This window comes from Bacillus rossius (genome assembly GCF_032445375.1).
Source record: "Bacillus rossius redtenbacheri isolate Brsri chromosome 4 unlocalized genomic scaffold, Brsri_v3 Brsri_v3_scf4_2, whole genome shotgun sequence".
Lineage (NCBI taxonomy): Eukaryota > Metazoa > Arthropoda > Insecta > Phasmatodea > Bacillidae > Bacillus > Bacillus rossius.
Window position 1 is genome coordinate 47,173,370 of NW_026962011.1, and position 25,070 is coordinate 47,198,439.

Below are 25,070 nucleotides of genomic sequence, written 5' to 3' on the forward strand. Positions count from 1 at the left end.
CATGCACAATGTTGAAAAATGATCCTGAAATTGATATTAGATAAATTTAAATGACGTCCATTGAAATGTTTTGCGTCATATTGATCGATCTATCGGGACTTCAATGTCAAACAATAATCCGAACCAAAGCTATAAATATATCAAGACAAGTAAATAAATTTCCATTCAGTTCTTAGCTATAGTCGGGACCAGGACTCTTATCCTGCAAACTTAAATTTAAAAAAATGGGAGTGACTTTGACCAAAAACCAGTCCGATGCTGAGAACTATGCACAACTTATAGAAGAAACCAACGTGGCTTACATCCTGGAACAAGAACACCGTGAAATATTGGAAGAAAAAGTTTTTTACTCTTCCAATGTAATGATGAAGCCTGAAAACTGGTCCAAAAACAAATACTTTAACACATTTTGCTTCGACCACAATCGGGTAATCCTTCCTACAGAAGACGGAGAAAGCGATTTCATAAACGCCAGCCATGTCGACGGTTACAACATTAAAGGAAGGTTCCTGTGCTGTCAGGCGCCGCTCCAAAAAACAGCCCAAGATTTCTGGGAGATAGTATTCACTTTTCAAGCTCGGGTGATTGTCATGCTGACCAAAACAGTGGAAAAAGAAAGAGAAGCATGTTATCCGTATTGGAGTCCTAGAAAGCGAACGAAAGTGCACCACGGTAAATTCATCATTAAAACTCGAAAGATCAAAACTTTTCGTGATCACGTCGTGACCAGTCTACGAATAACGGACGACACTAGAGCTTCGCTAAGTGTCAAGCATTTCGCCTACACCGATTGGCCGAGTAACAGCCTTCCTCAAAACCCATCAAAATTTCTAGACTTTGTTTTATCAGTCAGAAAGGCTCAATTAATGGCCGAATTTGATTGCAAGGATGGAAACGTTCCTCCTATGGTGGTTCACTGCAGCGCCGGTTTAAATCGAACAGGGGCTTTTTGTGCCCTTGATATCTGCTTATCTCAATACAACGAGAGGGCAACGATTGCTCTTGCACCGATAGTCCGTAATCTTCGTAAACAAAGGTGTGGTTGTTTGTCTTTATCTAAATACTATGTTTTTTGCTACCTGACGGTTTTGTTATATGCTAAGTTAGTTGCTGATAAGATGTAGTTTAGATTTAATATTGTATTGTTGTAGTTTTTTTTTTTAAGTTTGATGTTACAGTATTAATAATGTTATTGTGTATACCTTGCTTTAAATAAAGTTGATTTCGTGTGAATACACTGCTTGTTGTCAATTTATGTATCTCATCATTTATGACTCACTTTTTAGGTATTGAATTGAAACTCGAAATATTGAAATAATATTTAAGGGTAGCAATTGGGTTAGAAATTGAGTAACAAACGCAATGACCTGTAAAAAATGAGTGGATTTTAACTCCCACAGTAATAATCTAATTTTCAGGTGCGTAATAAACGTACGTCAGTCCTGTCACATAGCATTAGGCACCAAATAAGTCGCGCAAAATTAGTGACTATTTATCTCCAGTCTACATTTAATCGTAGTGCCTTGAGATGATAATAAAACGACTATATTTGTGAAGATGATTTCTTACAGTTAATCAATGGGTAAACCACAGATAATGTTTATACCTACTGAATCGAATCATTTGGCTCGTTGCCAACCAGAATTGATCTTTGAGATGTTAATTAAAAAAAAAAAACATGTGTTGAACATGTGGTACTCTGACAAATCGTACTATTTTTAACGACGAAAATAATTAATCAATAATTTCCTGTTTTTGTGACTTTATCGGTTTGGGTTTTCCTATGCCTACTTGGCTTTGTTTTCGAATATCGATTCCCCACTGTACCTACGTTAGATTTCATCATTTTTCCTCAAATTAAATTGGGAGTATGAGGATAAACCGTGTACCCTTTATACCTAGGTTATTTGTTCAAAATTTTAATTCAGAGTTTAGAAAGCTATAGAATGTGATGTTTATTGGTACATAATACTACAATAATATCTTCACAATGAGAAATATATTCAACAATTAAATTCACCCTTAATAAAGTGACGCAATTATTACCATGACCATGTAAGAGGGATGATTAACCCCCCTGAAGTAACTGATTATGTAATCGGTCGTTGACTCGGGACAGCCTTGACCTTCAAATCCTCGTGACGTCATCTTAATGTGACGTCATCGACGTTTGCTTGAATTTTTTCTAAGTCCCTAACTTTCGAGATCGCATACATCGCTGTATATCTTTTTAATTAATTCCACGGAATTTTCTGTGCTGTCCAATCATTAAAATTTCGGCATAATGTACATTAAAAATAAAAAGGTGCGTGTTGGAATTTTTTTTTCCAAAACGTTCTACGTAATTCAGTGGAAAAGTGAGTGTTATTATAACCACGGTGGAATACATATTTATGTAGGGTACACACTTAAACGAGAAATAAGAAACACACATGCAATCAACATTAAAAATAAACTGGCTTATTTATACTTCACCACTTTCGAAAATACAACCAAGAATGGTTTTGTAATGCATGACACTTGATATTTTATTACAATTTTACGATGCATGATTTAAGGTGTGCTTGGTAAGCTAGTAGGAAATATTTGTTAATAATGTTAACCTAACAGCTAAGGGATATAGTTTTTAACGTATTCAGTTTCGTAGATCCATATTTCCAATCCTTTTATAGCCGACAATGTACATAGTAGGACGTCTTTTAAGAAAATTTTAGAGTATAACTACTGTTTTTGCTGGTAGTTTTTTTTTTTTTTTGCTTCTGTGAACATAATCCGTAATTGCCTACTTAATTTTCATTATTTGGTTTGTTTGTCTAATCCACGGCCTTAGAACTACAGGTCTGGACACTTGTCTATCTTGCCATGCATTCAACTTGACCCCCTTATTGACTGATTTAGTTCATGAAACGGCCGCTGGCGCCACAAGACAGTGGTCCGGTTTTAGCGTGTTGACAATAGGAATTGTTTCATATAAATCAGAAATACTCGTTTGTCAAGAAGGGTAGTTGTTTTATATTTTTGATGTTTATTATTTATATTAAAAAAGTTATGTATGCGCACCAAACTGAACATTGAAGTGTGCAAGTTTTGAGTAATGTTGATTTTTCTGTTTGGGGCGGGATGGTGGAGAGGTTATTGGAGGCAGTTTTTGAAGTAATGTGAACCTTCTAATTTTTTTAACCAAGTTCAAATAATTCATCGTGCTGTACAATGCCAAATCGCGTTTTTGCTCCAGGTTGTAAAACAAATTGCGACCGTTCATTTGACAAGTGTCGTGTTCAGTGCACCCAAACATGAACAACGCCGATTGTTGTGGCAGGCAGCAATTCCGAGGAAGGACTTTATATTAAAAAGTAGTAATTTCGTAGGCGAGAAACATTTCATTGAAGCTGCATTGCTACATAAGTATTTTGTAATTATTTCTTGCTGATTTGTGTACATGTAATATGTTTATATATCTATACATATTTACCATGTAGGGTTATGAAAATTAAATTCTAGTGAGTTTATTTGTCTATAGTTTCTGTAAACGAGTTATTTTATCTATTAGTTCAGTTTTTCCTTCGCAATATTTTGTTTGGCATATTTATCAAACAACTTGAAAAATGTACATGAAAATGTTGTCTCATGATTATCATAAAAATGAACACTTTAAAAATTGATAATCAGTACACTAGCTAAACTTTACTTTTTATTCAAAATAACATAGTAACTCAAATAACCCTATTATTTGCAACCAAAGTACTAACAGTTATTTAGTGATAAGTCGACTGTTTCCACAGTTGCATAATACCTTCAGGGCTGTCAAAATAGTGGCAAGTAAGCTATATGTATAGGTTTATTATGTTTTTTTGTAGAAAAGTTACTATGTATAAAGAACTCAATAGAGGGATTGTCTATCATCTGCAATCTCCTGGATCAGGTCTGTGGTGCTTAGATACGTAGAAAGATGTTGGGATGACCCTTTGTTCATTATTAAATGAGAATACTCACCAATTTAATAGTAATGCACTGTTATAGGTTTTTTTTGTTGTGGATGTTTGTTAGAATTAATTGATGTTTTCGCACAGAAAATATGTCATGTGCAAATATACATTTAAGGCTGTTTTAGTTGTATATTTGCAAATTATGAACTGATGCACTAAAATATCAGTTCAAAAGAAGTTTTTTTATGAAATTAAAAATCTGTTATCAATGATAATAGATATTAAACAATCCGAATTTTTAAACCTTTAGGAAGTAGGTAGTGATGTAGTTGAATAATAAAATGTTTTAAAAATTCATAAACCTGAGTAGGGTTCATGGGTATTGAAGGGTTTATTCTTCCTGTAAATAGTTAATCTGCTTTCTCTTTATTTTAAACTGCACACAAACGATTGAGCATAATATTTTTATAATAATTTTTAAAACAGACTGTGTTTTTGTACTTAAGTTCGGCAGGGAAAATTGGTTTAGTTCATTTCAAATTATTTTTCTAAAATCACTTACATGCTATGGAACTCGTCAATATTGTTCTGAAGATTGGTGATGGTGTTCTCAACAAATGATCAAACATTTTTTTACATAAATTTTACTAAACAAACAATATTTTTGTACCAATGTTCAGGGACAGCAGACTGGTGATTGGTTGATGCAATTTTGGGTTGGAAATAATTTGCTATCACTTAAGGAACTTTTCCTTTCATTCTTAAATACCATTGTGCCATCAGGAACAAATAAGAAAGTGACTAATTTCCCAGCATTAATAACAATAATTATTGAAGGGGAAAAATAATGTTGGACACATAAAAATAGTTATTTTGTTATACCAGATAGTTTTTTTTTATAGACAGTTGGTACTGGGACTTATCATCTATTTCCACCTCCCCTTCCATTATCAAAGTTTTATTACAGTTTCGTTTGTATTTTGGCCTGAAGACTATTAAGTTGTTAAGTATTTTCTATAGATCATAAATTATATATTAACAAAGTAAGTGTGCATGTTTTTCACAAAGATATTGTAACAGCTTGAAGAATAAAAAGCTTAGTAACAATGCTGTTCAGTTATGTTTTAACCAAGCAAGATGGTAGGTACTGCATTTGTGTTATTGAAAATAATTGAGAGTTCTAGAAATATAAGAGTATATCTCCCAGTCGTAGGACTAAAAAATGTTTTTTTGTGTGAGTATCTATGAGTACCAACCCATGAGTACTCGTGCATTTATCTTTGTAATTATGTAGTACATCTCCCTAAATAGTCTTAACATAATTTATTTTCTGTAAATATATAATATGATTTGTAATAGAATTTTCATTTCATAACATGTTTTTAAATAAGTACCTAAACTCATAAGTTTTTTTTATGCTAATAGCAAGTTAGGGCACATGGCAATAGTTTATAAAATTTTGATAAGTTATGTTCTGGTGATCTTTGTACTCTGCTCAAAATGTTTCACACCATGTAAACATGTCATCATTTTATTTATATTATAATATACTTATGTAAGTATCTTAAGATTATGTAAAATATTATTTTAATTGATAACATGTATTATTTGATGTATGTTTAATTGTAAAACTTGGCTTGTCCAATACCATTGTGTATATTTCACTATACAGGAATAATCTGGATTTGATGCAAATAAACAAAATAGCAAACCAAAACCTAACTGAATTAGCCCTCATTTCCTGTTCCTAAGACTGTTCAAGCACGTATTTAATCACACACATTATGTCTCGTGCATGATTACAGCTCACTCTCATTGAATGCATAAAAAAATTATTTAGAAGAATACACAACACACATTCATTCCACAAATGATACATTTGACAGACTGTGTAATAGCATGCCATGAAGGATGATATCTACACAATTTTTCAAGAAGTTTACATATATGGATTTTAAAATATTTATTTGTACTTACTTGCTATTAAGTTACGTAATTCCATTAGTTATATTAAAATCCCTACACTGCAAATTAGAGTTACTGGACATTACATACTGAACATTGACTTGTGAGAGTAATGCAATACGCTGTGTTTTTGTACCAATGTTCAGCGGGGAAAACTTTTTCAGTTCAGTTAAAATTTATTGTTCAAAAGAGCAGTTACCGTTACATGCTATAGAACTGGTCTATTTTTCTGAAATTCGGTGGTGGTGTTCCTGATTTGGTGGTAATGCTAAAGTGCATAACTTAGTATAGTATTATGGGCATGGTCATAATTTCAACCTTTCTCATTATTCAAACAATAGTCGCAAATGATTTAGCATTGTTTGTTAATTTGTTATACATTTGTTTTACAGACAATATTTTGTACCTATGTGTGGTGACTGTGTACTAGTGATGAGTTGATGTAATTATGGGTCAGAAATTATTTTAAAACACTTTAAGTAACTTTTCCTTTCAGCTTTAAATACCACTCTGACATGAACAAATAAGTTAGTAACAATTTTGCCCTGCATTAATTGTAGAGGGGGAAAATAGTGTTAGGTGCATCAGAATATTTTTTTGCTCCAGATATGGTTTTTTATTACCAGTTAGTACTGCAAAATAACTGCACTTCCTAGGTGTATTTCCACCTTTCCCCTTCCATTTTGTAAAATTTTTACAGTTTCCTTTGTATTTTCGGTTAAAGACCATTAAGATGTTTAAGATTTTCTGTAGATCATAAATTATATATTAACCAAGTAGTATGTATAAATGCGTGACCAAGGCCACTAGGAAACTAATTACGTATTAAAAATAAGACAGACATACATATACAGATCGGTACTTGTAGAAACTAAACACGCACACAGTTTGGTTGACATTTTTGTGCGGAAGCGCGGTCGCAATGGTTTTGCTAGCTTAAGCGAGCTTCATCTGTTGAGTACCTAAATTTGTTGTACAAACTGTGTGTTTTTTGCTTTCTACAAGTACCAATCTGTGAGTACTTGTGTGTCTGTCTTATTTTTATTATGAAAGTAGTATGTTTGTTTTTCATGAAGATATTGTGACTGCTTGGAAAAAAGAAATCCTAGGTAACAACATACCTAGTCATCGTTGAAACAAGCAAACTGCATCTGTGTTATTGAAACTATACTGAAGTTCCTTTATTATGTCTTGATTTTCAAAAGTGAAAAGGTTATGAAATGGGAGGAAATGTGTTATCTCAATATATGCAAAATACAATCTAAATATAATGAAATGAAGTACGATGTTAAAAGGTTGCAGTGAATGCCAAATCTAAAACAGTAAGGGAAACTCTTAAGTCCAGGAAAATAGCTGGCGGATTGTAAGAACAATTTATTTGTGTCACTCTGCTTCCCAAAGGGTCACACTGAGTCAATGAACAAAATTTTTAAACCTTGCACCCACATGCTTGCACCTACAAATTTTGAAGAAATCTTAATACTTTTTTTACAGCTGCATTCTTACTTATAAGTGTTTTAAAAACAAACATCAATGTTGATTATTAATATTATTTTTCCATTCTTTATCACATTACTAGGTAAGTTTTATAATTCTACTTTTTCTGATCAACCAGGCATTCTAGGTGGTGGTGGTCTGGAGCTAAACATTTTTGGGGACCTAATTTGGACAAAATGTACTTTGGGTGGCAGCTTAGATAAAAAACGTAATAAATATTTGGTATAAAAATTACAAGTTCAGAAGAAGAGTGCGGGAAAAGTAGGGCGAATGCTTGCCACCGGGCACTTCTGTACCCAATTGCAGCTATGATAATAATAATAATAATAATAATCCACAGCCTGGAACACTCCCCGGCATTCATTTGCTGATCATCCAAAGTACTACAAATAAGAGGAATGGAGGAATGAAATGGCCTGTAGCCACTGTTAAACAATTTTTTACTAGGCAAACTTTTCACTGCAATTTTATTTTGCGACATAGTTTAAGCTCTTGTTATAATTAGTTTCACAGAAATTGGTACTTTTACACAAACTGTTACTTTATTTTCGTAGCGGAAATTTTGTATATAGGAGAGTTATTAGACTACTGTGTCTAATTAAACACTACATATATAACTCCCGGAAAAAAAGCATTAAAATATTAGCATTACGAATCACGATTTTCAATAGCGCGTAGTTGACCGACGTTATAAAGTTATGAAAATAATCTTTCAAAACAATAACAAACATAACCTATCAAACATCAACATTAGCCATTTTCTTGAACTGTGCACATAAATTCTTTATAACGTTGGAAAAATGTTTTGTAATACCTACATCTCTCATCGAGTTTTTAAAAAAAGCTGCCAAGTATGTGTAATTATCATTTAAATGCAATTAACTAAAAAAAGTTCATAAAGCACAATGTTAAAACCGGACCACTGTCTTGTGGCGCCAACGGCAGTTTTATGAACTAAATCCGTCAATAAGGGGGTCAAGAAAATACGCTTGTGTCCAGACCTGGTTTCTAAGACCGTGGTCTAATCAGTCCATTTGTTTTCTTCCGTGCAGTTTTATTATAACAACAACGCGTGGGATAGCGGAGAATAGGGAGTGAAAATTTAGGTCAAACGAGGCAAACATGTCTCACGCGATCGCACCAAGCAGCTATATCGGATTTCTCATTAATAATTCGATGGATCGAAGAAGAGGAAGGGGAAAAAGCGAGGGGGGGGGGCAAGGTTTTGGAAAACCCAAAGTCCATACCGCGTGAAAAATCGCATGATTGTTGGCCACATGATGGTAACCACACGTTTATAAAGGTCTCAAATGAAATTTATTTATTCGTGATTGGCAGTAAGGCTCGAGTGAAATATCTCACACACTCCTAGCTTGCACAGGTACGGGTGATATTATAGAGCGATAGTGTATCCATGTATGTTTAAATCGAAGATCTATGGATAGAAAATTAATCTGCATTGATGTTAATAGGCGGAAAACATTATAACGAAGTGGAGCAAAAAACAAATTACTACAAATGTGGTTCTCTGGGGGTAATCTGCAGGCTTTCAGCATTATTATCTTTACGAATTCATCTGTCAATAAATTATATTAAATGGAAGTGATAAGAAATTAAAGAAAGTTATATTTTACTTTTCAACGAGTATTTGTAATACAAGTACGTAATAATTTATTCGTTGTTCATTACAAAAAATAGCTTACAAAATAAAAAAATCAGTGGTAGGTTGTGTATGCCTAGAAAAGACTGCAGGGCACAGGAAATACATTACAAATACTGTAAAAGGGCTTTGCTTAGATATTTTCAGACTACCCTTCATTGTCTGATATTGAATTTATATTTATGTCCGGAAAATCGCCATTGAAACATCTCTATGGAATAACCGTATGTAACATGTCACTGCAACATAATTTAATTATTATTATCCAATTTATTATTATTATTATTATCATCAAATTTGCATTTTGAGTTACAGTAAATTAAATTATTGCTATTGTCTTTAAATGTAAAAAAAAGTGGAGGGGGGGATCAGATAACTTATAGAGAACAAATGTTATAATTGGTGGGCAAATGAGCGTGAAAAAATAATCATTTGACATAAATTTAAAAAATCCTCCTTTTTTGAACTAAAACATAATTTGAACAATTGTAGTAGCTTTTAAGTGCATGCCAAGCACATGATGATAATACTGAAACCAAATATTAACCCTTTAACACTTAATGAAACCCACCCCTCCCCATAAGATTTTTTGAGATCATACATAGTTTTAATTTGCAACGTGACTATACATTGGGATGAAAAATTATTAATATTGTGTATTTTGGCCTGCTTATGCAACGTATGCTAAAAATACTCTCATCTGCATGCGTGATGTTTGGCATGATATGCTATGTTCATGCGTGTGCGCGTGTTAAGTATAAGCGTGCGTGAAGTATACGCGCGCTCGTGCCTCTGCCACAATCGCCAACTTGCCAACAGATAATGGTCCCTGATATCAACACGTCAGCGTTTGTTAATGACTCAATTATCGGTCAGATAACGTATCTCTTGTCATAAATTGTTTCGGGTTCCTATATGCGGCGGGGGTGTCGCAAAATTGTGCGCGCGGTGCAAGGTCGTACAACCAATCACAACGAAGCGTGTCAGAAATACCGACATCTTGAATGCAAGCTGTGGGCAAAAAAATAAAATAAAAATAAAGACTCTGATTTGAGAAGTAGGACAAGTAACGCAAAAATAAATTGATAGCGCGAGAAAAACCTAAATTGTAGTGGGGAAGACGTCAGTTTAAATGCCAGTCTACGATTGTGTAAATATTTATCCGAATTAAAAAATATATATATTTCTACGTTTCACAATATTTTTAGTTCGCGCTGAAAAGTATCAGAACTGCACGTTTTAGGAGACACTGCAGTGGAATGTACAACGTTTATTTTGTGTAGACTATTTGAATGCCACCTACAAACGTTAAGAATGAATTAGAATGTTGTTCTTGACACTAGCAATGTGTTTGGTGGTAAAGAATTTGTTCCTCATTTTTGATGAATTACCAAAAACGCTGATACAGCTGACTTATTTACAAACAGAAGCCTAAACACCAATTTTCATTACAAACTTCCGTACAAACTTTCATCCCCTATTTAACTCCCTTAGGGGATGGACTTGCAGTTATGGTTGTTTGTATCAAAAAAGTATCGTGCCAAATTTTTTGGTATTTCTCTAACGGTATACAATAACTTAATATGGATGCGAGTTTTTTTTTTTTCATATTAGGGGAGTTCAATTTTTAAAAAAACGTTCATTTCGTCCCCTCGGTTGGATTTTGCTCATTAACAAACTCGACCAAGATTTTCCATTACTTTATTTTATGTATTGGTTTGGAAGTGATTTGTGCAAAATTACTGCAGCTATATAGGTATATAATCTTTGGAGTTGATGGTTTTTGGTGTCTATGGACCATGAAACGAAAAACTATGTACTTATGTGATCTTTTTTCCGGAAGTCACACTATGGTAACGGCTTCAATAGGAAGTCTTTCTTATAAATCTACCTCAAAAAAGTCGAGGTATGAAAAGGTATAATTAGATATTTCGAGGTACGTAAAAAAAGTTAAAAATTATTACGGTAACTAGCGCTTTTATTGAGCACTGAAACAAGTTGTATTTAGCTTAAATTAATTACATCACGGAAAAGTAAATTAAAAATATTATATTTGGTATTTCCTAATAATGAACACAATGGAATGCAGTGAATTGCGCAAACAACCAGTGACTTGAATCGCTATTATTCAGTGAAAATAAGCACAAACCACCGAAGGACTAATGGAACTTGATCATCGTCACAAATTGCATTATGCCCCCCCCCCCCTCCTTTCCCGTAAATTTAAAGTCGATTTAACCGTGATTCGAATAAGGAGTAAACAATTTTCACATTTGCGCAAAAAATAATTTTTTTTTGGCGTCTTTAGGGCAAATAAATGACTTAAATTTCATGGAGTAACGGACTTGATATATTTATTTATTTTATATGGCGAAGTTACGTACGCTTAGCTACTCGAATGTTTACACAGTAGATAATTTAAATTGTAAATTGATAATGAAACAAGTTAACCTTAATAAAAAAAACATAGCCAAGGAAATGAAAACAACCTACAAAACAATACAATACAAAAAAATAAACAAAATACTAGTAAGTAAAAATAATAATAATAAATATACACATATGATATAAAACATTATTTAACGTATGATATATTAAAAATGTAAAAAAAAATTAAATTATTGAAAATATATTAAAACATATATACTTAATGTAATGATTTTAAACTACAATAAAAATGTTACATGACAAAATAAAAAAAAATACAATTTCCAACACGTTGTGGTGGGGGTTATCGCTCGGACTCGAACGGCGATCGTGTTTTCGGCTAATATCGACCATTGATCATGACACTGACACCTTATCGATATCGTCGAACTCGGCCGTCGCGATTGGCGGACGCGCGAGCGAGGGGTGTCCAGGGTGGTATGAGTTACGGGAGGACCCAGCTACGGTCGGTTGCATGAGATTGGCGGTTGACGAAAAGGGGTTGGTTTGGGGGGGGGGGGCTCTCTAAAGTAATTTCCGCATTGTCGCGCCGTCGCGTCGTTAAGAGGAGAAGAAAGACCGCGTCTGCGTGAATGGCGCGAATATAAAAAAGATAATAGAGTATGAACGACTTGACAAAATTCTATTGGGTTGGTTTTGTTGCCTAGATATTTTCATTACGGAAACTTGAATGTTCAGTGCAAAGTTAAAAAAAAAATTGCAGTTTTCCATAAAATTATTTGCTTTAAACAAAAAAAAAAATAATCCTTAAAATTATTTAAAACATATGATAAAAGTCTCTATGATCTTATAACGAAATATATTTCAATTTTTTTTTACAATTGAACACTAGAACGTTTCAATAAGTTAAAATTAGCTTAAAATTGTAATATAGTTTTCGTTATAAGATCTGGTTACTGTGGAGGTTTTTTTCTTATATTATTTTAATAATGGTACAGCCAAATATTTTAATGCCTGTTTAATTTTTGGTTTATGAAAAATGGTGTGATATGGTTTTTAAACTATACACTGAATTGAATCTTTCTGTACATTCAGGCATCCGTAATGAATGTACCTAGCCGACAACACCCATCACATCGGATTCTGTCTAGTCGTTCATACACAATTATTTTTTTTTGACGTGACAACGTCTAATAAATCAATGAACGCTGGCTGCACGCACGAAAAAGTGTCCCTTTACCACATTGTCCCGTTACGCTGTGTCCCGTTACGCTCATTGTACGCTTGCGCCGCATCTATCTCTCTTCCACTCGATTGTAACAACCATCGATTTGACTTTTTCGAGGCACATTCAACTTGAAACACTCCCATTCGTTTCCTACTTTTCCTATCATCGTCCTATCCTTAACAGAACAACACAGATTGGAAGAAGTTAAATAGCAAACATGTATGAAAGTTATAGTTAAAATAATCTTTTCGTTAAAGTTATAAACATATTTGAATTAATGAGTGAAATTAAAAGAAAATTTATCAATTAAATTGTAGATTTCATTTCACTCATTCTTTGTATCCATACAAAAAAGTGATAATTCAATAAAAATGATTCAATTTTATTCATAAAAGTATGCAATCATTTAATCAATGTTTTGTTTTGACGTTGTCACGTTAAACTATCGTCCGTAAACCGACTTTACAGACAACCAACTTTTTTTATGTTCTCGTCACTCATGCACGATGCAACCTTTCCTATCCTTTTTAAAGCCACCCTTCTCCCCCCCTTCCACACGCGATGAGTCTGAACTGTCAGTTCGGACTTACCAGTCGGAACTGACAGTCGGAACTGCCTCGTGCGAGCAAGGACGGAGAACTGATCCCTTGGAACTGATGGACTGATCGCTTGCCATCAAATAGCACCGCGGGCTCGAGAACCTTCAGTTCCTTGAGGGAACAGCGTTTCGCCAGTCCAAACTGTCAGTTCAAACAATCAGTCCATCCGATGATTGTTGTGACTCTTTGTACTCTTTGGTTGCTTAGCTATTTTTTTTTATTCCTTTTCCCAACTAAAAGTGCAACTGCAATAATTGCAACATCCAAAGTTCCTTCCACATTCCATGATGAAAGAACGATGCATCCAACGGCAACAGCGACAGCAACCAGAAGACTGATCGTGCGTGAGGAAGGCTTCATTCAGTTTATTCCAAACTGAAAGTTCGGACTGTTCTGTCTCCGAAATGAGCACCTGTACTGATCTTGTGTGCAGATGGCATCAATGCAGTCCAGACTGTCAGCTGGGAGCTGTAATGACCACGAGTTTGGGGGGGGGGAGAGGGGGGTTGTACATTAAAGCCGCCTCGTCCGAAGGCGGTACTCCCGCACCGGTAGGCCTATCACAATCGCACATCCCCTTTAAGTGCCGGCCATCCTCGGGATGCCGCGCGGGGCCGGACATTCCAGCATCGCTCGGGTCGCCGTGGTCCGCCATGGGGCGTTCGCTCCCGGCATTCCAGCTTTTATTACCTTCACCGTTCCGCCGTTTGATTGGCTGTGCTCGAGACGCGCTATCTGTTCAGCTTGATCAGCTAGAGACCTGAACAATTCGCGGGTTCATTTCGTGTTATGCTAAAATTCAAATAATTATACCTTAGTGCTGCTTCTGCCATTGGTCCACTGTTAATCTGGAGGACTGAGGGCCAATTAGAGACCCTCACTCATTGAAGTGTCGAATCACAGGCCACCCAGTCGAGACGAGTCACAAGTCAGCAGCCAATGAACAGTTGGCATTTACCCGAGTGTGTAGAGGATATTGGAGTCTATCCTGGAGGTCATTGAACCCGCGAATTTTCCCGGTCTCTAGAATCACGGAGAGCGCTTGCTTTTTTATATATATATATGCTTATGGTTGGAAAAAAAAATTGGGCGAGACTTCCAGAACTCGCCAGAGACGTGTAACATCTAACCTCGGTAACAACCAAAACAACGTGTTCTCAAGTTGCGAATACTTTTATGACACGCGAAACTCGGACACGAAATGTAACGTAGAATTGTTTAGAATAATACCTAGCGTGATAAATGTATGCAAAAAAGAGGGTTTAAACTAAATTTATGGACGCGAATCACACGTAGTTTCTGTGCCCGCCGTTAGAATTCGCTGCCGGAGCAGATACGTCGACTGTCGAGTCATTCCATTCGCATACCGAAATTTTAAACTGGATATACAATGCAAATGTTCCCATAAAAAAGATATTTTTTAAGACTTGGAAAAAAAAATACAGAACGCTAGCTTTGGACCTAATTTTCGCCAAGGATTTTTTTATTAAAATACTGCCTACCTGGCTAAAAATTCATTCAACGGTTAATACTATTTGGCTTTGTGAACTATGGTTACCGCTATCCGCCACACGTGGCAGCACTGCGGTTACAAATTTCAGTTCCATGCGACTTCGTTACATTCGCGAAATTAATCCTACCAAATCCCGTATACCGAGAGCTAAGATGTTGCAACTCAATAATATTTCACAATGGCTTGGATGATTATCTTTGCACTGACTGGCATACTTGCTCAATGTGCTCTTATAACACTTTTCGAAACATCTGTGTAAAGCCTAGCAGTAAATATTCTAATTTATTAGCGAATCATTTTGTATACATATAATTACTTACTGCTTATTTTTATGTTTTTTTTTTTGCGTTGGACTATGACGTGAAAACAGGACAGAACCTGGTGGTGATTTTCGAAGAACAGAAGAGAAAGTGCATCCATGAATGGCTACGATACCAATGGAGTGAGAATATAAGAAATATAACGGCAGACAACAGACCAGCTTGTTTCGAGGAAATGGTTCGATTAGCGCAAGATAGGAGGGCGTGAAGACGTGCAATGGATCAGGTCTTTTGTTTTTTCAGGTACAACGCGGTCTTTACGTTGCTCGGAATACTGACAAACAACAGTACTGTATGGCCATTGGTCTGAACATTAAGCTTTACGTAAATCGCTTCCTACGGTCGGCTACGCAAGAGATAGTAAAATACAAGATTTTATGAATAAAAACCTCTACTTCTATTAATGTTTATACGGTATATAATGTTTCTTTTCATATTTTGATTGTAACATATTAGTATGTAACTAATATAATGTTGAATATTTTTGTGTTGGTTCTGATGGATGGAAGTATTGATAGTGAAAATATTATTTTAACAGTTTAAAAATTCCAATTTGCGTGAACGTTTCTGCTATACCCACTAGCCGACGGCGTTAAAATGGTGGACCCCATAGTGAGTCAGCATGCAACCGTATATATTTGTTTTCGAGAAAATTGGGTGACGTACATACGTAAAAGACATATTAACGTACCAAATTGAACTTTGTGCTGGTGAAACTATCCAATACATTCTGTATACCTTATTATTCTGAAAAGACGTAACCGCAAACCTTTAAAAATGCAAAAGATTTTTTAAACCAAGAAAATAGTTTCGGAACAAACCATGACATCATAAAAATTTCACATTTAATCGTTCCTCTTTAACTTTACGAATAATGCACTATTTTTCACGCACTCGCGAAACTAAACTGCAATCGCAACATCCAAAGTTTCTTCCACATTCTAAGATGAAAGAACGACACGTCGTCCAGGAACGAAACCATAAGACTGAAACGTGCGCGAGGAAGCCTCTAGTTCATTCCAAACTGAAATTTCGGACTGCTCGGTCCGAATCGAGCACATTCACTGATCTCGTGTGCAGAGGGGCTCTCGATGCAGTCCGAACTGTCAGCTGGGGGGGGGGGGGGGGTCTGTGATCGTGGCATAACTTGTTCGGTTGTTGTTGCGTACGGCCGCTGTGACTGGTTGAGCGTGTGTGACCACGGGGGAGAAACTCTAATTACCGAGACTGACACCTATAGTTTTTTGAAGTAGTTATGGGCCCGTCCGCAAGAAAGTAGTTTTCATAATATATTGCTGACATAACTACATTAATTTATTTATTAGGAGAAGTAATGTAGAAGCTATTATCAGGCAAACAAACCAGTGAAAATTCACTCTATTTAGGTAGCCACTAATTTTGTGGTGTGTAATACAATGATTTTTTTGCACCTCCTACTCCTTTATTTATTACATGACGGTTTATTACAAAACAGCATCAAGTATTTTCGCATATATTAAATTCGTTTTGCGCCGCCAAGGAGATAACTTAATACAACCAAAAAAAAAAAAAAAAAAACGTCACCAACACAACATGTCAAGAAAAAACCTCACCACTCACCAATCCCCAGCCCCCAAGGACTCAATTGTTGGGTGGGGCCCAGTGCCGTGTACTTAAATGTATTGTAAATATTTTTTCCTTGTAAATTAATGTACTCATCCGGTGTTACCAACCATGTATACCTTGCTGTCTCAAATAAATTTGAGCTATTTTTTTGGCGGGGTGGACTAAAAAAACTTTGTATGAGAACCTCTATTCCGATTTTTTTTTATTTGCTGGTAGTTATGGGCCCGCCCAACAGATAGCGACACATGTCGCGTGAAACATGGTTTCAGTTTCCACTGTAAGAGTCGCACTTGTTTATTTCCCTCCTTGTCCTGTGTGTGCGACGGAGCGGTGGCCGGCGGAATCTCCCTTCTCGACTAGGGTTACCAGACGTCCGGCAAAAGGAGGACATGTCCTCCTTTTTATGTATTTTTTTGCGTCCGGCCGGATTTTACTTAATGCTCCAAAATGTCCGGCTTTTTTATAAAGTGAGATAATTCCTGCAGTTACACTCTGAGTAAAGCGCGCGGTGCGTGCTAATGCACTGTCCGCAGAGACACCCCACTAGTAAGTAGTTATATGACAGCTTGACAGGTAGCAGCACATGCAGAAGCACGTGTTTTTAATATGCTGTATATGCATAGTTTGTTTGATTCTTTATACTGAAACTGTATTAAATGCCAAAACATTGTAAAATATCGTACTCCATTGCAATTAATTCATGGCTTTTTTTAAAAAAATATATTGTCCTCCTTTTTAGTGAAATGTCCTCCTTTTGCGAGGTGAATGTCCTCCTTTTTTGTTATCAGTGTCTGGTAACCCTATTCTCGACGGCCTCTCGCGCAGAAGGAGAGAGTGTGCTACGTCCGAGGTCGGCCACCCACCCGCCCAGAAGCAGGCGGCGCGCGAACTCCCGTCCGGGCGCCGCTCGATACAGGCTGTGCACCGCGCGCGGTCCCGGGAAAGCTTCCCCCCTCCCACTTTCCCTGCCCACCCCGCGACACACCGCTGGCTCTCTCGTCGGCCGCCGGCGTATCTACATACAGTACCTTGCGCCTGACGACGAGTGAGTTGGGGAGCTCTGGGACGTAGTGCTACTCAAATGTTTACAAAGTAGGGAAATTAAATTGTAAATTGATAATGAAACAAGTTAACCTCAATAAAAAAAAACATAGCCAAGGAAATGAAAACAACCTACAAGAAAATACAATACAAATTAAATAAACAAAATACTAGCAAGTAAAAATAATAATAAAAAGAAACACATATGATATAAAACATGATTTAACGTATGATATATTAAAAATGTAATAAAAAATGAAATTATTGCAAATATAAAAAATATATACTTAATGTTATAATTTTAACTACAATAAAAATGTTACATGACAAAAATAAATAAAATTTCCAACACATGTTTTAAATGTCTCATTTATGGATGTTTTAACTCTCTGTCTCTCTCTCTGCCTCTCTCTGCATCTTTATGTCTCTCTGTGCTCTGTCTCTTCCTTCAACTCTGTCTCTTTCTGTCACTTTCTGTCCTTCTGTGCCATTATCTGTATCTCTGTCTCTCGCTTTGCAACAAGAACTATTTCGACACCAGAGAGAAGGACTTTTATTTTTTTCTATAAAAATGTTTATGGCGAAAGATATAAAAAAATGTCGAAAAAAATACCTACCTTCCTCATAATTCATAAAAAAAAAGTGTAACGTCTGTTCTAATGAAGTGACCAATGCCTTTCTTGGGCGAGCGCTACTAAAATAAAAAAGTTCTGATACAAGGAGTTAATATTGAGAAAAATGTATATTTACTGACGTTTTTAACTTGTTTACGCCCCTCGGTGTCAGCCTCAAAGCTCCGTGTCTCAAGTTTTGTTTACTTCATTTTCTTATAGTTACTATATTGTAAACATTTTTTGAACTTTTACAATTAAAATAAATTAAAAATGGTACAAAGTTCTGCCCTGCAATTATACAAGGGATAACGTTGGAAATTGAGTTTCCAAGGACTATCCTTAGAAAAGTACAAAAAAATTTTTTTACAGTGTGTCGTTTGAGGGCATTTCCTGTAAGGTCACCACAATAGCGCTCTTGCATATACATATGTTGAAATTTATAAGAAACACTACATGCAAATTTATAAAATAGGTACATATTGAAACGAAATTACATTTAAAAAAAATTTAGCACTTGACGTAGTGTTTGCTGAAATATTATTATAACTGGAAAATCAAAAACAAATTTTGACCTTTGAAAGACCTTGACAGTATACATGGTTTAAACCCAGCATGAGTAGAGTGTAAAGGCCTGAGACACACTTAGGTCCTCACCTAACCTGGACCCTTCCCGCACACTTTTGATTTAACTTAGGCTAGAAAAATTAAAGAAAAAACGGTAGGATATCCGTAATAATCGTTTTAAGTAGGACCTAGATTTGAATCTGAGTCCGACCTTCATGATTTCGGTTTTCCACTGTTTCCCGTATACACTGTAGCTTAATGCTAGTAAGGTTTTTTTTTTATAGAACATGCAATATTCTTCTTATTTTTTCAATATTCTTGGTTTTGTTTGTGTGTTTACCGTCTGTAATGACGTTTATACCAACAATAAGATAAATACACATTATACATATTATTTAGACGCGTCTCGGAAGACAAAGAGCCAATTGCGATCAAACATAAAACTCTTGAGTTGTGCCAATTCCGCGTGGTTTTAGCCAGAGAGTTGGTATAGGCATAGCTTCTTGTGCACAAGGGGCAGCCAACGAATACGTTACCCTAGTATTATTCGAGTGTGTTTAGGACTCTGGAGACTATCTTGTTGGTAAAATATCCAGCGAAGTTGCATGGCCTCAAGAAATGATACCTAGGTCGCGGTACCCGTGATCACAGACGGATTGAATTAATTAATCAGGGCTTAAGAGTGTTATATACAGAATGAGTTTGAATTTGTCCGATAAAATTCGCCTGCATGTTCAACACGACATAATAAATTTAAAAAATTCTATAGGCCTACGTCTTATGGACTAAAGTGTTTCCCAAGGCTAGAATACGTCTTTGAAGTTGGAACTAAACAACTATTTTGCACTGTAAGTAATAAAGAAAGTATTTAAGATTGTCCACTAAGTATGTGAATAATTTTTAATTTAACGAATTTCTATAACCACCGCGAGTTTTTTCGCCGTGGAAAATTTGTTTCATAGAATTAATCGGTGGTAACACCTTTATTTTCCACCTAGTTTTCTGTTTTATTTCTACCAAAAATTATTTCAGTGAAATAATTTTGCTACAGCAACAAAATTCTCAGTGGTTGTAGAATTTAATTCAATTAAAAAATAATCCAGATGCACAGTGTTCTATCTTGACTACTTTCTATTATTTACAACAAAACTGTTGCTCAGCTCTAACTTCAAAGACGTATACCAAGTCGGCAAATCGAATGATTCGATAGTCGACGTAGCTGCTCCGGTAGCGAATTCTAGCGGCGTGTAAGGAATCTGCGCGTTATTCGCGTCCAGAAATGCAGTTGAAAACAATTTGCGTATATTTATCACGGTCGGCATTTTTTTTAAAAAGAATTCTACATTAGTAGAGACATGCAAAATTCGTGGATTCATTTCGTGATAGGCTAGCATCAAAACAACTATACCTTCGTACCGCTTCTGCGATTGGCCCACATTTTCTCCGGGGGACTGTGAGCCAATTGGAAACACTAAACCAAGAAAGTGCCGAATTACGGACAGCCTAGTTGAGACGTCTCACACGTCAGTAGCCAATGAACAGGTGTCATTTCCGCGAGTATTTAAAGGACTGTGGAGTCTATCATAGAGGTCAATGAATCCGTGAATTTTGCAGGTCTGTATACATTAGGTATATTTCGTGCCCGAGTTTCGATTTATAAGTGTTTTGGCAACCTGAGAACAAACGAATTTGCCCGTTAGCGAGGTTAGATGTTACACATCTTTGGCGAGTACTGAATAACTCGCTTACATTATTTTACTGTTGCAAAATTAAATGTTGAATAAGTTAGGTTCGTTACATAAATAAAAATATTTTCGGGAAAATTGTTTTACCCGTAAACTTAATTTTATGTACCTAAAAATAAATTATATAGATATTTTTTGGTAACGCCAATGATAACCTCAACGACGTACCAAAAAGATGAATATGTAAACTCACAGAAACAGGCAATAAAGTTAGCCGATGTCAAAAGTTAAAAAAATTGGGAGCACAGAAAATTCATTTAAGCTATCTATTAATTCCGTTATTATTAAATTCATCCAACTGCATATGCATTCATTCATTTATCCATTCGCTCATTCATTCATTATTCAGTTCATTTATCTATTAACTCCGTTATTATCCTATTCATTAATCAATTCAAATGCATTCATTAATCCATTCATTTACTCATTAATTCTGGTATCAATCAGTTAATTCATCTATTAATTCCGTTATTATGCATTCATCCATTAATTCACTCATTCATTCATTCTGGTATCAATCATTTCATTAACCTATTAATTCCGTTATTATTCAAATAATCAATTCATACATCAATCTAAGATTCATCCATTAACTCACGCATTAATCAGTTCATTTATCTATTAATTCCATTAGTATTAAATTAATTAATTAATCCAGCCATTAATTCCACATGCATTGATCCCAGGCTGACCGCGCGGCTGAGGGCCGGGGGAGTGTGAGCAAGAGTCTTCGCAAGGGTGGGGGCAGAGAGGTGCCGACCGCCCTCACACGGGGGCCGGGGGCAGGTGCCGGGAATAACCACGCGGCAGGCGCCGCCCCCGCCGCCCCCGCCGCCCCCGGGACCTTGCGTCGTGCCGCGGCCTCGCCGCCGAGGGAGCTGACCACGGGGTTAGTTCAGGCGAGTGATGGGGTAGGGGGAGGGTTCATTATAATTTACGGCACGGTTTAGCCTGCCATTATGAATTAAAAATTATATTGCCCTATGTACTGTGTGAAATCTTTAGTATTATCCATTTTTTTTCTTTTTAAAATAATATTCACTACTATCACAACTTAAGAGGTGATATTTCGGAAAACGTATAACAAGATTGGATTAATAGATTTCTTTTCTAAACGGTAACACCATATTTATAACATTTCCACCGCTTTAGGAATATAAAATTCAGCAAGTAGTAAAAAAAAATTTGGTTGATTTTTTAAAAATAATAACTTTTACCTTACCTCTCACTTTATTAGCTTAAGAGATTCATATTATATTTTTAATAAAACATAGCTGACTGCCTTTTTCACCCCCTTTGCGATCAAACATTGTAAAATGCTAAATAAAGCTATGAACTCATATAATGTACTTTATTCTTGCCCATTTGCTTACCTTCCACTTAATTTAATTAAATATATGATTTATAACTATAAAAACAAACTTATTCCCGTTTTACTACCATTTGAATCGAATTTCTAAATATGGTAAAATCACCCTACGTAAATAAGTATTTAAATTATTTATGCCTAGTTTCTTTAGACTAGCTAGATTTTCTCTGGAAATATAATTTTTTTTACTATAAAACCTTACTTACCCCCTTTTCACCCTCTTTAAGGCCGAAGTTAGGAAAAATATATATAAATCGTAATTATATGTGTATTTAATTCATTATAAATTTATAAATTTTAGATCTTGTAGTTTCGGATATATACATTTTGTTTACAACCAAACTTAACCATTTTACACTTCTTACGGGTGTAATCTTAAAAAAAAGTACAATATAATGTAAAATTAAATTAAAATCAATATAAGGTGGCTGTTTTAACTACTAGACAACCTCCATACAAAATATAGCGTTGTTTATTATTTTGCAACTCTTATAAAATGTTTTTCCTCAGTTGTATAATTAGAAAAATTGATTTTCTAAAATAAATAAAAACTTATCCCCTTTTCACCCTTAAAATGACTATTCACGCATGGTGTTCTTTCTTAGTTCCTTACCTCCAGTTTTGAATGATTCAACAGTATGCATTTGTCTTTATAAAACCAAATTTAGCCCTTGTACACTCACTAGTAATTTTGCAAAATGTTATAATTGTAATGGTTGACGTTTTTTGCTAATAATTTATACCATATGTATTTTATAATGCTTCATTAGCTTCGGAGATATAATTAATCATATTAAATTTAAATTACCTTTTTTCACCTTCTTAGGGGTTGAATTCTATAATTATTTAAAGCCTAGGTAGTCAAAGACCTTCATAATAATAATAAAAGTTCAATCAAAATCCGTCAAGTAGTTTTCGCCAAATGCTGGAACAAACAGACAACCGGCCAAAAAATTTAAAGAACTATATATTTGTGTTCTAAATAATGTTAATAGCCATTTCCAATTGATTTTTGCCCATCATTTCATCCAATGTACAACCTTTTTACCTCGGACAGTTTAATCATAGGTATAGATTGAAACAACCAAAGAAATGGACGTAGATGAATAAAAACTAAATAAAGCTGATGAAGCTGAGCTTCCGACCAAAACTACTCAACCTGGGATAGCATATTCCAGTGTAAATAATATCCCCTGCATGACCTCTTTAATTTGCACAGAGGCAAATATACTGAAAAATCGAGAGGTCATGAATTATATCTCAAGCAGGATTTTCTATATATTAAAAATTGGTTGTTTGTAAAGTTGGTTTACGGACGATAGTTTAACGTGACAATGTCATTACAAAACATTGATGAAATGATTGCATACTTTAATGAATAAAATGTAATCATTTTTATTTTAATAATAAAAGAATAAATACTTGAAATTATACTAGTAATCAGATTTTTAAAATGCAAGAATAATTAACCTTTATATCCGAAATTGTTGTTGTAATAAGCAATGAAAACCACATTAACTTTTCACTTCACTTTATAAACAGTCGACGAAACAGTTCACGTGTAGATGACTTGTAATTAATTTTAAAAACTGGCGTTTTGCTATAAAGTTTAAATATAATTATGAACAAGTTTTCATATAAATAAACTGTAATAAAATATCTATTATCAATTATATGAATCACCATAATTGTTTAGTCAATTTTAACATAACCTATTATTACTGCACTCGCCGACAGCGTAACCGAACACAGCGTAACGGAACAATGAGCGTAACAGGACACAGCGTAACGGAACAATGTGCATAACGGGACACTTTTTCGTGCGTGCAGCTGGCGTTCATCGATTTATTAAAAGTTGTCACGTCAATATATATATATATATATATATATATATATATGTGTGTGTGTGTGTGTGTGTGTGTTCCCTTAAACGCGGACTAACAGGCAAAATAAAATTATTCTAAACTAGTTTGGTGTAGTGTTCGTGACGTGCAGGACGCAAGCATGCGCTAAGTGTCTACTCGTCATGCGCTAAGTGTCTACTCGTTATGCGCTAAGTGTCTACTCGTCATGCGCTAAGTGTCTACTCGTTATGCGCTAAGTGTCTACTCGTGCACGCAGCCGGCGATACGGATCGAACAGTCATCCGCGTTCATGCCGCACCACGCTCCACGAGCGTGAAACGTAACACACGCTCTGCTAGACGCCGCTTCTCGCGATTGTCGCCTCACTCTGCTGTCACGCATCTGCGTCCCTCCCCCCCCCCTCATCAGGAGTGGGAAAAAAATAAACGTCAACAGCCATAGTCTACACCACTACAAAACACGAACACTCCATTGAGATGGGTATTAGAACAAGTAATCGTCATAGTTTCTCAACGGCATATACATTGATAGTTACACTCAATCAACGCCGTGTGATACTGTGGCAACTCACTTGCTGCATATACGTATCTATGACGAAACAGACGTTGCGACTCGTCTCTTCCCCCTCCCCCCGAAACTGTTAAGAAACCTTAAATTTACTTAGAACGCTGGTCACAAATTATCCACGGGATATTCGTTAATTTTTTCGGGTGCTAAGTTCACCTACCTTTGGGCACGGATTCACAAGAATAATATTGGTGTATATCAGCAACATTAAAAAAAAAAACTTTCTTGTAAAGATTACTTTCAAGAACACTCTTTTGTCTTCCAGATCTGCGTTCACCCAGATTATACCGAAAAAACCCGGGCACAAAATTTTTAAATACGGCGTATTTCATACGAAGATACGGTCATCTGAAATTACCAAGAACTCTACGTTTACGTTAGGCGAATTCTTTGTTAAAATGCCTGTAAATTTACTGTAATTTATTACACTGTCGGGGAGATGTTGGCAAATAAACTACTTTATAGCCGGGACGCTTGTACACAGCGTAATGAAAAATGCAACGGGAATTTATGTATCATATAAAATTACTCTGCCGAAAAATATGTATGGCTGCACCAGCGCTTGATGACACTTTTTTCACTAGGTATAGCAAGCGACAAATAT

The 25,070-nt window shown here is 35.5% G+C and overlaps 1 protein-coding gene across 1 annotated transcript; it reads left to right on the forward strand.

The window, feature by feature from the left end:
- Positions 1 to 220: 220 nt before the first annotated feature.
- Positions 221 to 24,215, forward strand: LOC134541848 (tyrosine-protein phosphatase non-receptor type 9-like). Its single transcript, XM_063385546.1, has 3 exons — positions 221 to 1,120; positions 21,414 to 21,564; positions 24,156 to 24,215. Exons 1-3 carry the CDS (start codon positions 225 to 227, stop codon positions 24,213 to 24,215), a joined length of 1,107 nt encoding a protein of 368 aa, XP_063241616.1. The 5' UTR covers positions 221 to 224.
- The last annotated feature ends 855 nt before the right edge of the window (positions 24,216 to 25,070 follow it).